The 15,036-nt window shown below is 49.6% G+C and overlaps 1 protein-coding gene across 4 annotated transcripts in view; it reads right to left on the bottom strand.

Moving 5' to 3' along the window:
• SLC4A4 (solute carrier family 4 member 4) overlaps positions 1-15,036 on the bottom strand; it is a 204,226-nt gene that overhangs the window by 77,000 nt on the left and 112,190 nt on the right. For 2 of the 4 annotated variants that reach the window (XM_077933740.1, XM_077933742.1), the window contains exons 5-6: positions 1,567-1,727; positions 346-525 (exon numbers count right to left, since the gene is read on the bottom strand). In XM_077933740.1, the coding sequence (XP_077789866.1) occupies positions 346-525; positions 1,567-1,727 (341 nt within the window). The remainder of the gene's footprint in view (positions 1-345; positions 526-1,566; positions 1,728-15,036) is intronic. The other 2 variants (XM_077933741.1, XM_077933744.1) reach the window with 1 other exon arrangement.

Below are 15,036 nucleotides of genomic sequence, written 5' to 3' on the forward strand. Positions count from 1 at the left end.
GTGGATGCAGCCCGATTCTATTCCGGAGGACACATCGTTGTTTGTGTTGTGCGTTTTGTGCGTGTGCCACGCCAGGTGCTTTACCGAAGTGACTGACTAAAGCAGACTAACAAAAACGAAGCGCGCCCATGTCTCTTCTCAGTTAGCCCACGGAGATATGGTTAGAGCGATGCGCCACAGCATTAAGAAGCCTTCAGAGCCCATAACTGATACATCCGTCAGTATGGTCTGCTACTCTACTCGTGGGGTTAGATGCGTTGCCATGAGATGGTGATGGAGTTAGTTGGGAGCAGGGTTTCGGTGGGTCTCTACCGGAAGGCCAAAGCCCACTGGCTTCTGCATTACCATTATCTGGGTTGGTAAACATCCTACTTGCACTGGAGACAGTCTTCCCGATGTCGGCCAAGGAGCGCAGGTTGGATTTTTTGGTCTGGTGGCGATGCTTCCTGAGCAGGGTGTAAGTGACCTTGTCCTTCATTTCTGGCTTCAACAGGCCTGTCTCGATCTGGTTGTCAACAACCATCTCTGCAAACACGAGGATTTGGGGAGAGGGGGAGGCAGGGAGAGAAGAAAAGGAGTAAATCAATGTAAACAAAAATAAAAATGGTTTCAGAGTAGGCTGGTATGTGTAAGTTCACATACACATAGGGCTGGGCAGTATCTGGTTTTCAACATCACGATATACCACCAGCGAAACTTTGCGATATACTGATATATCACGATGTCTGGAATAAGGGTGGCGCTTTGTAGAAGCACTGGCTGGCTTCAGGGGGTGGGGGTTGCATCACTCACATACACACATACACATCATATGTGATATATTGCCAGGTCAAAAATTATGAAACTGGTATCATGATATGGACTTCAAACCAGTTTTGGACAATGGATTGATATATTGCCCAACCCTCTACACCAACCTTTCTCAACCTGTGGGTCCCCAGATGTTGTTGAACTACAACTCCCATCACCCCCAGCTAGCAAGGCCAGAGCTCAGGGATGATGGGAGTTGTAGTCCAACAACATCTGGGGACCCACAAGTTGAGAACCGCTACTCTACACTGATGGGTTTTAATCCTTAAACAACAACAGAGAAACTACCAAGAGGTATACAAAGTGGGAGTTAGGAGTCCCACAACATCTAGGGGACTACAGATCCCCCACTCCTATCTTGTAGGCTATCCAAGATACTGAACGAGATGAACTGGCACACTATCAAGACAGCTGAGACCCCAGCAACTTTTGGGTCATCCTCTCCTTGAACTGTTTCCATCCCGGTAGGCAATTAACTTGCACCTAAAAGAACTGGTACCCAAGTTTGCTTGTTTCCTCCTTCCTCAAAATCCATTTTCCTTTTGTGTTACGTCTTTTTAGATTGTAAGTCTGACGGTAGAGGCCATATTGGTTTCATTGATCTGCAACCCACCCCAGGAAGCTTGTTTGCTGTTGCTGTTTTGCTGAAAAGCAGCGTAAAAGAAACACATGCCCAGATCCAACATCCCATTCAACGGACCAGGTCGGTTCTTGCGATGTAGAACAGTCCAGAGCACTGCGTTTGAAAGCACCTACCTACTACCTGAGGGAGCGACGAGGCCTCCAGATCCAACATGATCGACCCTTTCTCTATACACGTCCTCAACTCAAACAAGCTGTGAAGGGACAACGTGGCAACGTGTGGTTTGCTCCACCTCTCTCCACCCTGTTCCACTTTCTCCTCAAACTTTATCCACCTGCGAGAGAGAGAGAGAGTTGAGAGAGAGTTTGTAAGGATGAACTTACAAAGAAGTGCTGCTTTGTGAGCTTTCAAGAACAAGCATCTACATCATCAGATATTTCATTAAGATAGTCGTGCCACAACAAATCCATTAGTCTCAAAAGTATTGCAAAGTTCTTTCCCTCCTCTTGTTGCATGTTATGGTTTATTTATATACCAATTTTTGGCCTGACAGACTTTAAAATACCAAATAAAATATGGATAACATCAATTTAAAATGATATAAATTAGCATTTGTTTAATTAAAACAAACAAACAACTGGGTATGCGTTAGGAGCAGCAGTTAGCTCCAAGGCAAAGAAACAGAAAAACCATCCATCAACACAATACTATCTCTCATCTTCCCACTGGATTAAAGTTGGTTTTGAATATTGGTTATAAACCAACCCCTGCAGAAATACAATACAGTTTGATTTGCACACAAAACATAAGCATTCCGGGGAATGGACTAGATGGGCCTCAGGGTCCCTTCCAATTCTATGATTCTATGATATAGGGAAAGGCAGTTTCAGAAAGGCAGAGTATCCACTAGAAACATGTCTCTATGCCTCCCGCTGTTTATTATTTGCTACTGTCAGGGGTTCAGGAGCAGAGGCAAGGGCAAGGAAGGAAACAGAGAGCGAAGGGGAGGAGGCAGAAGAAAGGATGAGCGATGACGACGACCCGAGATCTCCGAGTCTCTCCAGTGAGTCGGAGGATTCACAGAAAGGAGCACCAGTGGCCAAGGCAAGGGGGGAGTTTAGGGGGGCACCCCAGGGAGATAGAGCCAGAGGGGAATCAGAGGAGAGCAGTTGGAGATCGGGTCCAGCGTCACCGCCAGAGAACAGGGAAGAGGAAAGGAGCCAGGGGGCAAGCGCTGGCAGCTCACAGCAGGAGGGAGGGCACGAGTCAGGGGTGGCCACACCTCCATCTGGGAGCGAAGAAACGGTTAGACGGAAGGTGGAAGGTTGGGCGCGCGCGCCAAGTTCAAATGCACAGGAAGGAGGCGCAGTAGGCAGCCCGGAAAGAGAGCCGGGTCCTAAAGCCCGGCGCAAGGAGACAGGAGAGTCCGGGGGGTCAGCGTCCGAAGAATCCCGGAAGGAAGAGACCCAGGGGGGCAGAGGGACCCAGAGAAGAACAGTCAGGCGGAAAAGGTGGAGCAGGGCTAGGATATTAAGTTGGTGTACGAGGGGCGGAGATTCAGACGGAGCTTCGCCGATCTAGCTACTAGACGTAGGGTTGCACGCAGCAGCTTGAGAATGGAAACTGTAACTCAATAAAGACTTTTACTTAATGACCGTTGGCTAGCGTGATCCTCTGTGAGCTAGGATCTTGAAGCAACCTTGACAGTAAGCTCCGTCTCTCGTATTGTGGGCATCTACAGCCTCGAGGAGAGGAGAGAAGCAGGTGCCTACTAGTGAGCTCACGAACGGCAGCCGACATGACGGCTGAACAGCAGATAGCGGAACTCAGAGAAGCAGTGTCACAGCTGAATGCCGAGGCTCTCGCATCCAGGAAGAGAGAGGAGGACGCAGCTGCCGCGTACAGGGATCTCCAGGTCAGGTTGGAAGGGCTTACGAAGCAAGGGCAACAGACACCCAAACCAGAGGGGATTGGGTTGGGGAGACGCACAGGCGGTCTGGTCTCTCACTTCGATGGGAACCTGCAACAGTATCCCAATTTTAAAGCAGACGTACTGTGTGCACTGCAACTGCTGAGTAAAGATTTTAGAGATGAGCAAGAGAAAGTGGGGTTCATCATGTCTTATTTGCATGGGGATGCCAGAGCATGGCTGCGCAATTTATGGAGGGATAACGATCCGGCGCTCCAAAATGCGAATGCCTTTATTAAAGCGATGGATGCGTGTTTTTTATCAAGCATTGACGTGGATCTTGCTCGGCAACAGATTCATGGACTGAAGCAGGGAAGGGCCAGCGTACGGCAGTACCATGCCCGCTTTTTCGCCTTGGCCAGTGCCCTAGAATGGGACAGAGATGCGACCCCTGTAAGAGACCTTTTCTGGGAGGGACTAAACAGCTCTGTAAAAGATGAGATTGCGAGGGGGGAGAGACCCCGGACCACCCAGGAGGTCGTGCAGAGGGCGCTGGCAGTGGGGGTACGGCTGGAAGGACGTCCGTGGAGCAGGGACGAAGGGCGTGGAGGGCGCGAACCAGCCAGGGGCTCCTCCTTCTTTCCCAGAGAAGCAGCACGTACGCAATCCACGCCTCCGCCAGGGGGAGGAGCTGAACCGATGGAGGTTGGAGGTGCCAGGGCTCAGTCAGCAACCAGAGCCCTAGCACCAGCAGCAGTGAAAGCGAAGCCTCCTAGAGGGAACAGGAAGTGTTACGTCTGTGAGGAGCCAGGGCATATGGCGAAAGAGTGTCCCCAGAGGCTCCACAAGCTCACTGCAGCCTCAGCAATGGCGACTGCAGCAACGCAGCAAGGAGAACCACAGCAGGGAAACGACGCTGTCTGGCTGGAGGAAGAGGCACTGGGGCCCAGCCAGACGTATTAATGATGCAGTCCCCAGAGATTTTACAGCCCGTGAACCCCCTCCCGCCCAAACCAGTGGTGAGGCTCACCGCGTCGCTCCAGCTGCCCAATGGCATCACCATGGACGTGCCAATCACCATTGACTCAGGCAGCAATGCGGACTTTATGGGGCAGGACTTTGTCAACCAGCATGCTATACAGTTGCTGCCGGCCACACTGCCCCTGCAGGTGGTCACGGTGGATGGCAGGGAGCTGCTAGGAGGGCAAGTGGTGCAGCAGACGCCACCGATGGTGATGCGACTTGGGAATCACCAAGAAGTCATCAGCTTCAACGTCACTCAATTGTCGGACACGCCCATTGTGTTGGGCATGAGTTGGCTGGACAAACACAGCCCAACGCTGGCTTGGTACCAGAGGCAGCTGACCTTCGGCTCTTCCTTTTGTGCTGAACACTGCATCGTGCCCAGGCAGGAAGGAGAGGAAGAGGAGTCACAGCTACTGCTAGGCACGCTGCAAGCGATTCCCCACAAGTACGCAGAATTTTTGGAAGTTTTCTGCGAGAAGGAGGCAGACAGGCTACCCCCTCACAGGCCATATGACTGCAAGATTGACCTGCTGCCAGGGGCGGCGCTGCCTAAGGGGAAACTGTATTCCATGTCAGAGGACGAGCTGCAAGAACTCAAGGAGTTCATAGATCATAATTTGGAGCGCGGTTTCATCCGAGAGTCCAAGGCGGTGGGAGGCAGCCCGGTGTTCTTCGTTAAGAAGCGGGATACGCCCCAAAAGAGGCTCGTAGTGGATTACAGGATCTTGAACAGTGTGACTAAGCCGTCGGACTTCCCCATGCCCCGAATTGACGACCTCCTCGCAAAGGTGCGGAAGGGCAGAGTGTTCACCAAATTGGATCTGCGAGGTGCGTACAACCTCATTCGCATGCGGGAGGGAGACGAGTGGAAAACAGCCATGTTCACGCCACTGGGGACCTACGAATATAGAGTTATGCCTTTTGGATTGCAAAATGGCTCCCACGTTTTTCAAGCATTCATGCATCACGTGTTGGCGGGACTTCTCTACAAGACGTGCGTCTGTTTCTTAGATGACATCCTGATCTTTTCGGAGTCGCAACAGGAGCATGACAAACACGTCAAGGAAGTACTGAACAGGCTGAAGCACCATAGGCTCTACGCCAAGCTGGAGAAGTGCCAATTTGACGTGACGGAGGTGGATTTTCTGGGCTACAAGCTGTCTGACAAGGGGCTCGCCATGGACAGCGCCAAGGTTCGAGCGGTGTTGGATTGGAAGAGCCCGCGCAACCGGAAGGAGGTCCAACGGTTTGTCGGCTTTGCGAACTTCTATCGCAAGTTTATCAAGGGCTTCGCTATGCAGACGGCGGCCATCACTGACACGCTTAGCTCCAAGAAACAGAAGTTCATTTGGACAGAGCAGGCGGAACAGTCCTTTCAGGCACTCAAGCGTCTCTTCGCGTCGGAAGAGCAGCTGCTTCATGTCAACCCCAGCAAGCCGATGAGGGTGGAGACTGACGCCTCGGACAGAGCCGTGGGGGCGGTCCTGCTGCAGAAAGACCCGCAGGGGGTGTGGCGACCGGGAGCGTTTTACTCCAGGAAGCTCAGCAAGTCCGAGCAGAACTACACCATATGGGACAGGGAGTTGCTGGCCATTCATGCAGCGTTCAAGGCGTGGAGGCACTTTCTGATCGGCGCCAAGCACACGGTGCAGGTTTGCACGGACCACAAGAACCTAGAGCACTGGCGCACGGCACAGTTCCTGAACCAAAGGCAGATACGTTGGGCTGAGTTCTTTGCGAACTTCGACTTCCGAATAGAGTATGTCCCGGGGGACACCAACATCATGGCGGACGCTCTCTCCCGCAAGCCACAGTATCTGGAGGAAGCAACGCCAGCGGCCGCCATGCACATCTTCGCACCAACAGTGTGGGCGTGCGCCGCGGCAACCGTGGATCTGGAGGCGGTGCGACGAGCGTTGCAGGGGGACTCCTTCGCGCAAGCAAAGATCTCAGAGGTGCAAAGGGGCAAAGCAGCGGCCGACGGTTTCCAGCTAAGAGAGGGATTGCTCATCCGTAAAGGGGCCATCTACGTGCCGGGAGACGAACTTCGCGCCAAGGTGCTGCAGCAGATGCACGACGCGCCCACTGCAGGGCACTTCGGCAAGGAGAAGACGGTGGAACTAGTAGCCAGGGATTTCTGGTGGCCTGGAATGAGAAGGGAGGTCGCGGACTACGTGGCGAGGTGTGACACCTGCCAGAGGGCGAAGCCAGTGCTTAGACCGCCGGCCGGACTGTTGGAACCGCTGCAAACTCCGGCCGAACCTTGGGAGAGGGTGGCCCTGGACTTTGTCACGGATCTGCCCAGCTCGAGGGGCAAGACGGCAGTGCTGGTGGTGGTGGACTTGTTCTCCAAGATGGCACATTTCATTCCGTGTGCGAAGGTGGCCACGGCGGAACAAACCGCCAAACTGTTCATAGACCACGTGTTCAAGGTTCACGGTCTGCCAAGGTCTATTCTGTCCGACCGGGGGCGGCAGTTCATCTCAAATTTCTGGCAGCGGCTGATGGGCTTCCTGAACGTCAAGATCAACCTGGCGTCGGCGAGACACCCGCAAACCAACGGGCAAGCAGAGCGGGTCAATGCCATCATGCAGCAGTACTTGAGGTGTTATGCAAATCAACAGCCTGCGACATGGGTGGATTACCTGCCGCTCGCCGAGTTCGCTTACAACAACACGAAGCACGTGTCCACGGGGGTCACACCGTTCTTCGCCAACAACGGGAGACACCCCAGAACCTTCCCGGGACTGGAAAGGCTGGGGGAAGGGGAGCCGCAGACGGCAGATGCGTTCGCGTCGGAACTGCAGGAAGTCCACGATCAGCTGAGGCGCCACCTGGAACTGGCCAAGCACGCATACAAGGTACAAGCGGACAAACGCAGAAGGGTTGGCGAAGAGCTACACGTGGGGGACTGGGTCTGGTTAGCAGCCCACGCAGTGCCGGCCAGGTCGTTGGCCAAGAAGAAACTAGGGCATAAGCAACTGGGGCCCTATCAAGTCGAAGAGCAGGTCAACCCGGTGGCCTTCAGGCTGGCGCTTCCGGAGGGTTCCAGAATGCATCCGGTATTCCACAGATCGGTGCTCACTCCCTACAAGGCACCGCACAGGTTTCAGGAACCCGGAACGGCGCAGAGTCCGGCCAGAGACAGAACAGGGCACGCAGGAGTGGCACAGAAGGAGCGCATCAACGAAGTCACAGAGATTTTGGATTCCAGATGGGGGGAAGAAGGGGTAGAATACTTTCTCGCCAGGGAGGGCACCCCGGCCAGTGCGAACAGTTGGGTGCCGGACTACGCCTTGGACGAACCTCTGCTCAAAGACGAGTTTCATGCCCTCTTCCCACATAGACCGATGCCAGCAGACTTTTTCGACGACTGGCTTTTCACACCCACGCTTTCGGGCAGCACGTTCCGGGGGTTCGACTCGGACGAGGACCCGATACGAGACGTCCGTTCCCCGGAGGGGTCGCCCTCGGGATCTGCCTCAGAACCCTCGTATTGGTGGGACGACAAACCAGAGGAACAGTGGCGCAGGAAGTGGCAAGAAGGTCCAGGCCGAGCAACGCCGCCTGGAGGAAGCGAGGGAGAGACGGACATGGACATTTTCGGGGACGATCCAGGTTTCGAGCACGGCGGCACAGAGATGGAAGCAGAGGTGACCGTCGTCGACGAGAGAAGGGAGGAAGAACCGGAAGACTTCGGAGGGAGGCCCGCTACGGGAACCGAACGGTACCCGACATTCGTCTCCTTGACGCAGCAGCACCCAGCTCCAGCACCGGAAGGAGGGGAAGGGGGAGTGGGGGGCTTCGAGGGGGGGATGGATGTCAGGGGTTCAGGAGCAGAGGCAAGGGCAAGGAAGGAAACAGAGAGCGAAGGGGAGGAGGCAGAAGAAAGGATGAGCGATGACGACGACCCGAGATCTCCGAGTCTCTCCAGTGAGTCGGAGGATTCACAGAAAGGAGCACCAGTGGCCAAGGCAAGGGGGGAGTTTAGGGGGGCACCCCAGGGAGATAGAGCCAGAGGGGAATCAGAGGAGAGCAGTTGGAGATCGGGTCCAGCGTCACCGCCAGAGAACAGGGAAGAGGAAAGGAGCCAGGGGGCAAGCGCTGGCAGCTCACAGCAGGAGGGAGGGCACGAGTCAGGGGTGGCCACACCTCCATCTGGGAGCGAAGAAACGGTTAGACGGAAGGTGGAAGGTTGGGCGCGCGCGCCAAGTTCAAATGCACAGGAAGGAGGCGCAGTAGGCAGCCCGGAAAGAGAGCCGGGTCCTAAAGCCCGGCGCAAGGAGACAGGAGAGTCCGGGGGGTCAGCGTCCGAAGAATCCCGGAAGGAAGAGACCCAGGGGGGCAGAGGGACCCAGAGAAGAACAGTCAGGCGGAAAAGGTGGAGCAGGGCTAGGATATTAAGTTGGTGTACGAGGGGCGGAGATTCAGACGGAGCTTCGCCGATCTAGCTACTAGACGTAGGGTTGCACGCAGCAGCTTGAGAATGGAAACTGTAACTCAATAAAGACTTTTACTTAATGACCGTTGGCTAGCGTGATCCTCTGTGAGCTAGGATCTTGAAGCAACCTTGACAGCTACGCATGAGCCACAAATATCTCTGCAACTGTGGAGCCCAAATGGATTCCGGGGAGCATCTTTTCCGATTCCAGCTGTGCTTTTCGTGACTGCTTCTTCGGTCTCAAATGAACAGTGGTCTTTATACATTCAAAAAAGAAACCACTCAGTTCAATTTCACCTCCATACCAGAGATGTTTATCGTTTAAATCAGTGGTCCCCAAACATTTTTGGGCCACCACCCACTCCATCCTCAATGCCCCCTACCCTTATAAAAAGAATTATTCAGAATAACAGTTTGCATGACCCACTAAGGAAGAGGATAACACAATAAAATTCAAAACAATAAGAATTAATTGCACATTAATTCAAAACCCAATTCAAAGCTATTTGGTGTAATGAATTCAACAAAAATGATCCAGTGATACCAGCTTTTCAAAGTCTGTTTACATCTCCAGCCACCCCACCACCACCGCCCCCTAGCTCCTTAGTGCCCCCCAACCTAATTCCACTGCCTACTTTGGGAACCATTATTTTAAACCAACTACAGTCATCTAGGATCTCAGCTTGCGATTTTGGCTCTAGCAGATCTTGACATCTCATGGTTACTGAGAGCTTAAGCCACAAGTCCCAGTTTGGTTAAGTTGGCTAAGTTCACTGCATTAGTAAATAGACTGGAAGCAAAGCAGCTGTGAGATCCTCTACAGCAGGGGTCACTTTTTCACAGTCCTGATTAGCCATGATTTGGCTTGCCGTTCATGCAAACCAGGTCATTGCCCCAACTGAGACATCACACCAAACCAAGGTTTGCAAGTAAGCATACTTTGAGAAAGCGGCTGATGGTTTGAGCTTCCAAATGTATGTGTCAAGCCAAGGTTTAGTTGTTTGTCTGCTTCCCTTTCCCATCTGTTCAGCACTCCAATCCGTAACAGCCCCCAGAAGTAGAGCAATGGCAGTAACACACATTCAGACAACAAACAAAACCACTGTGAGCATAAACCAGCAACTAGGGCTTCAAAGGGAGGAAATTTTGTTATTTTTGTTGATTATTGTAAAAGTAACACAATATTTTTGAATGCACAGTATAGTTTTTCCATAATTTAGATCAATAATTTAAAGAAACAATTCTTTTTTTAAAGTATGAAGGAATTCATGTTAGCTATGTCATTTACAGTGGTACCTCAAGTTAAGTACTTAATTCGTTCCGGAGGTCTGTTCTTAACCTGAAACTGTTCTTAACCTGAAGCACCACTTTAGATAATGGGGCCTCCTGCTGCTGCCGCGCAACCAGAGCATGATTTCTGTTCTCATCCTGAAGCAAAGTTCTTAACCCGAGGTACTATTTCTGGGTTAGCAGAGTATGTAACCTGAAGCGTATGTAACCTGAAGCATATGTAACCTGAGGTACCACTGTACGGGCTTTTTGTTTTGTATTTTTTTGGTGATTTGACTACCAGTATATTATGGAGGGGAAATAAAATAAGGCCTGATAAATAATAAACAGAATTTTTTTATTATGGTTTGCCAGCCAACTGCAAATCATGGTTTGTCTATTCAGATCTTCAAGACAAAGTACCATATTTTTTGCTCTATAAGACTCACTTTTTCCCTCCTAAAAAGTAAGGGGAAATGTGTGTATGTCTTATGGAGCGAATGCAGGCTGCGCAGCTATCCCAGAAGCCAGAACAGCAAGAGGGATTGCTGCTTTCACTGCGCAGCGATCCCTCTTGCTGTTCTGGCTTCTGAGATTCAGAATTCTTTTTTCCTTGTTTTCCTCCTTCAAAAACTAGGTGCGTCTTGTTGTCTGGTGCGTCTTATAGAGCGAAAAATACGGTATAGTTTATCTAATTGTGGTTTGACGCAATGTCTCAAGGGGGCCCCGTGCAACCCGCTCTTTCCAGTTCCTGCATGATCTCCCTTCAAAACAGTGTTGATTTAATGCGAAATCCTGCAGCTGCTCAACCTGCCATCATTACGGTGGTGGAGATTTAATTATGCACCTGCTGGGCCTCTCTCCCACACACAGCTATTAAAAGCTAAAGAAGCTACCCTACAGGTCAGGAGTTTACAACCCTCGCCTGTGCTTATGAAACAGCCCTTAGGTGTGGAAAAATGTTTCTACACCAGACGGCATTTGCCCTTTGTCCTGATCTACAACTAAAAGAAGATAAAGACAAGACTTTGCTTCCCCACCCCCCACCCCACCACGGTTTGTCCGGACAAATTTTCCCAGTCAATCATTTTTCACAGCAGAAAAATAAGGAAACGTTCATTTCGGTTCTTTTTGTTGGCAATCTTCTTTTTCATTTAATTTAGCATGTTGTCCAAACCAGAAGTCATTTGTTAAGATCATACTTTAATGACCATGAGCTGTAGACAAGAACAAACCTTAGCAGAACAAACTCACAGTTATTCTGGAGAGGCCTTAACCACAAGACCAGTGTGTTAAGTCAAACCATGGTGCAGTGTAGCAAAAAGGACTGGAGAGGAATCTCTCTGAGAACCTGCATGTTCACACAGCCTCACCAAACCAAAGTTTGGTTTACAGTACACAAACCAGCTCCCTGGGGAATTTTATGGGCTTCAAGGCAGACAATACAGGGCTCAAAACTTGCCTTGTGCCACAGATGGTGGAGAAAAATGTGTTTTACTTGGAAGATGCCTGTAGAATTAATTTAAAGCCTTAAAACTCAAGCCTAATCTTGGTCTCAGAAACAGGGGCAGACCATGACAGTTGATTTTAAAAACATAAATCTCTGATCCAAACATTTCTGTAAAAATCGCAGGTGTGTCACAAACACAGGTTTACATCTAGCACCTTTTCTGTACAGTGGTACCTTGGGTTACAGACTCCACTAACCCAGAAATAGTACAGTGGTACCTCGGGTTAAGAACTTATTTCATTCTGGAGGTTCATTCTTAACCTGAAACTGTTCGTAAGCTGAGGTACCACTTTAGCTAATAAGGCATCCCACTGCCGCTGCGCCACCGCCACACAATTTCTGTTCTCATCCTGAAGCAAAGTTCTTAACCCGAGGTACTATTTCTGGGTTAGCGGAGTCTGTAACCTGAAGCTTATGTAACCTGAAGCGTCTGTAACCCGAGGTACCACTGTACCTCAGGTTAAGAACTTTGCTTCAGGATGAGAACAGAAATCGCATGACAACGGCACGGCGGCAGTGGGAGGCCCCATTAGCTAAAGTGGTACCTCAAGTTAAGAACAGTTTCAGGTTAAGAACGGACCTCCGGAACGAATTAAGTTCATAACCAGAGGTATCACTGTACTTCTGTCACACAGAAATATAGTGCTCACCCCTTTACGGAGGTAAAATACAATTTCTCTGTGTAACGTAGCAACGGCTAGAGCCCTGCTAGAGCAAGTCAGAGGTCACCTAGTTCAGCATCCCATTTTCAAAGTTGCCAACCAGATTCCTGAAAGAAGGACATAATGGCAATTGCCCTTATGATTGCATTGTTGGAGGTGTAAGATAGCAGTCACTTGGAGCCTCCATCTTCCATAAATTTGTCTAATCCTATTCTAAAGCCAGGGACGCGGGTGGCGCTGTGGGTAAAACCTCAGTGCCTAGGACTTGCCGATCGTATGGTCGGCGGTTCGAATCCCCGCAGCGGGGTGAGCTCCCGTCTCTCAGTCCCAGCTCCTGCCCACCTAGCAGTTCGAAAGCACCCCTAAGTGCAAGTAGATAAATAGGGACCGCTTACTGGCGGGAAGGTAAACGGCGTTTCTCTGGCTCGCCAGAGCAGCTTCGTCACGCTGGCCACGTGACCCGGAAGTGTCTTCGGACAGCGCTGGCCCCCGGCCTCTTAAGTGAGATGAACGCACAACCCTAGAGTCGGACACGACTGGTCCGTACGGGCAAGGGTACCTTTACCTTTATTCTCAAGCCATCCAAGTTGGTGACCATCAGTACATTTTGTGGCAGTGGATTGTAGTAAGAATACAAGATGTTTCTTTTATCATAAGCCAAAAGCTTTTTACTCCTCTGGCTACTGAAACTTTTTCAGCAGCTATACAGAAACATTTGGAAATCATTCTCAAACAGGAGCCCTCTCAAAGTGCAAACTATCAGGCGTGCCATTGTTAGTCTTTGGCCAACCTAACTCTTGTTCACAAAATCTTCAGTCTTGCAAACTTTGTTGTTTCCAAATTACATCTCATGTAGCTTGTTTCAAATTCATAACAGTTCAGCTCACACCATATACCGTATTTTTCGCTCTATAAGACTCACCAGACCACAAGACGCACCTAGTTTTTGGAGGAGGAAAACAAGAAAAAAAATATTCTGAATCTCAGAAGCCAGAACAGCAAGAGGGATCGCTGCACAGTGAAAGCAGCAATCCCTCTTGCTGTTCTGGCTTCTGGGATAGCTGCGCAGCCTGCATTCGCTCCATAAGATGCACACACATTTCCCCTTACTTTTTAGGAGGGAAAAAGTGAGTCTTATAGAGCAAAAAATACGGTAATTATCGGGCTTCCCCCGCCCCAGCCCCGTGCCTGGGGGTGGAAATAAAAAAAAATTCTTCATTTCCCCCCCAAAAAACTAGCTGTGCCCTATGGGCCGGTGCGCCCTATGGGGAGAAAAATACGGTAGTTTCAGTATCGTTTTAAAAGTTGTAGTATATTATGAATTCCTAATTCTGTTTGTTTCACGTAATACAGTGGTATCTCGGGTTAAGAACTTAATTCATTCTGGAGGTCCGTTCTTAACCTGAAACTGCTCTTAACCTGAGGTACCATTTTAGCTAATGGGGCCTCCCGCTGCCGCCACGCGATTTCTGTTCTCATCCTGAGATAAAGTTCTTAACCTGAGGTACTATTTCTGGGTTAGCGGAGTCTGTAATCTGAAGCGTCTGTAACCTGAGGTACTGTTGTTAGATGGCTAGATTAGGATGTTAATAATAATAATAAAAAGGAAATGTTCTCCCTAAAACATTTTCTCTTAAAAGTATCCATTTTGGGGAGGGTACAAAATCCAGATCTGTTTAGCTTTGGATACCCTGGGGGGTGGCCTTGGGCAACCTGAATTCACTTTATTTCTTCTGGAAAGTTCATAACGAAATTTTGCATCGCAAGACCAATCACAATTGTGTGTGGGAACTTGGAAGAGAGGCATTCACTCAGTTTTAAAATTGGTAGATAAACAAGACAGGACCAATTTTTTAATTGGTGTGCTTCTGAGTGTGGAATAAGGAATCAGTGGTAGCTTCATTTATTCAGATGTATCTGAATATTCATTCAATATCTGAATATTTATTCAATATCTGAAAAGTCACCTGTATGAATCTTGCATCTCCCTGTCTCCTCTCTCCTCCCCACTTTTCCGTATACCAATATGTGAATCCAATGTATGATGCTTCATTCTTCTTTAAAGGAACTGTATACAACATGCCCTTTATGAGTACCCTTTGCTTTTTCTGTACTTAACAATATTTTGTTGTTTTTTTCAAAAGCTGCCCTTTTATATATGCTTTTTTAAAAAAGGTGTTTCAATACTGGTATTTTCTCTTTAAATTTATTTTAAAAGATTATTTACCGAAAAACAGCATCTATATGAAGTTTTTGATAATAAACACAGTGATTTAATTAATCTAAGGGTCTCCCCTCTGTCATCTCTGAATCAGCTGTGAGGAATTTATAAGTTTTCTCTTTCATTTTTTTATTAACCTCATTGCTGTTGTTATTTAAATTTGCATAGTGCCCTTCATCCAAAGATCCCAGGGCAGTTCATAACAGAAAAACACAAAATGAGAATACAAAATACACAATAAAAACAAAAACCAACCAATAACTCCCCTACAACAAACACATTTAAAAGGCCATTTTTATGCAACGTGCAAAACTGCCTAGTCTTTTGGGAAAGCTAGAGATGTGTAGGACAAGTGCATTTTTTTGGGGGGGGGGAAGCAGATTATCTAATGCAAAGCAACCCAGAGAGAGCCAGTGTGGTGTAGTGGTTAAGAGCGGTAGTCCCGTAATCTGGGGAACCGGGTTCGCGTCTCCGCTCCTCCACATGCAGCTGCTGGATGATCTTGGGCTAGTCACACTTCTGTGAAGTCTCTCAGCTCCACTCACCTCACAGAGTGATTGTTATGGGGGAGCAAGGGAAAGGAGATTGTTAGCCACTTTGAGACT

Source organism: Podarcis muralis, chromosome 9 (assembly GCF_964188315.1).
Source record: "Podarcis muralis chromosome 9, rPodMur119.hap1.1, whole genome shotgun sequence".
Classification (NCBI taxonomy): domain Eukaryota; kingdom Metazoa; phylum Chordata; class Lepidosauria; order Squamata; family Lacertidae; genus Podarcis; species Podarcis muralis.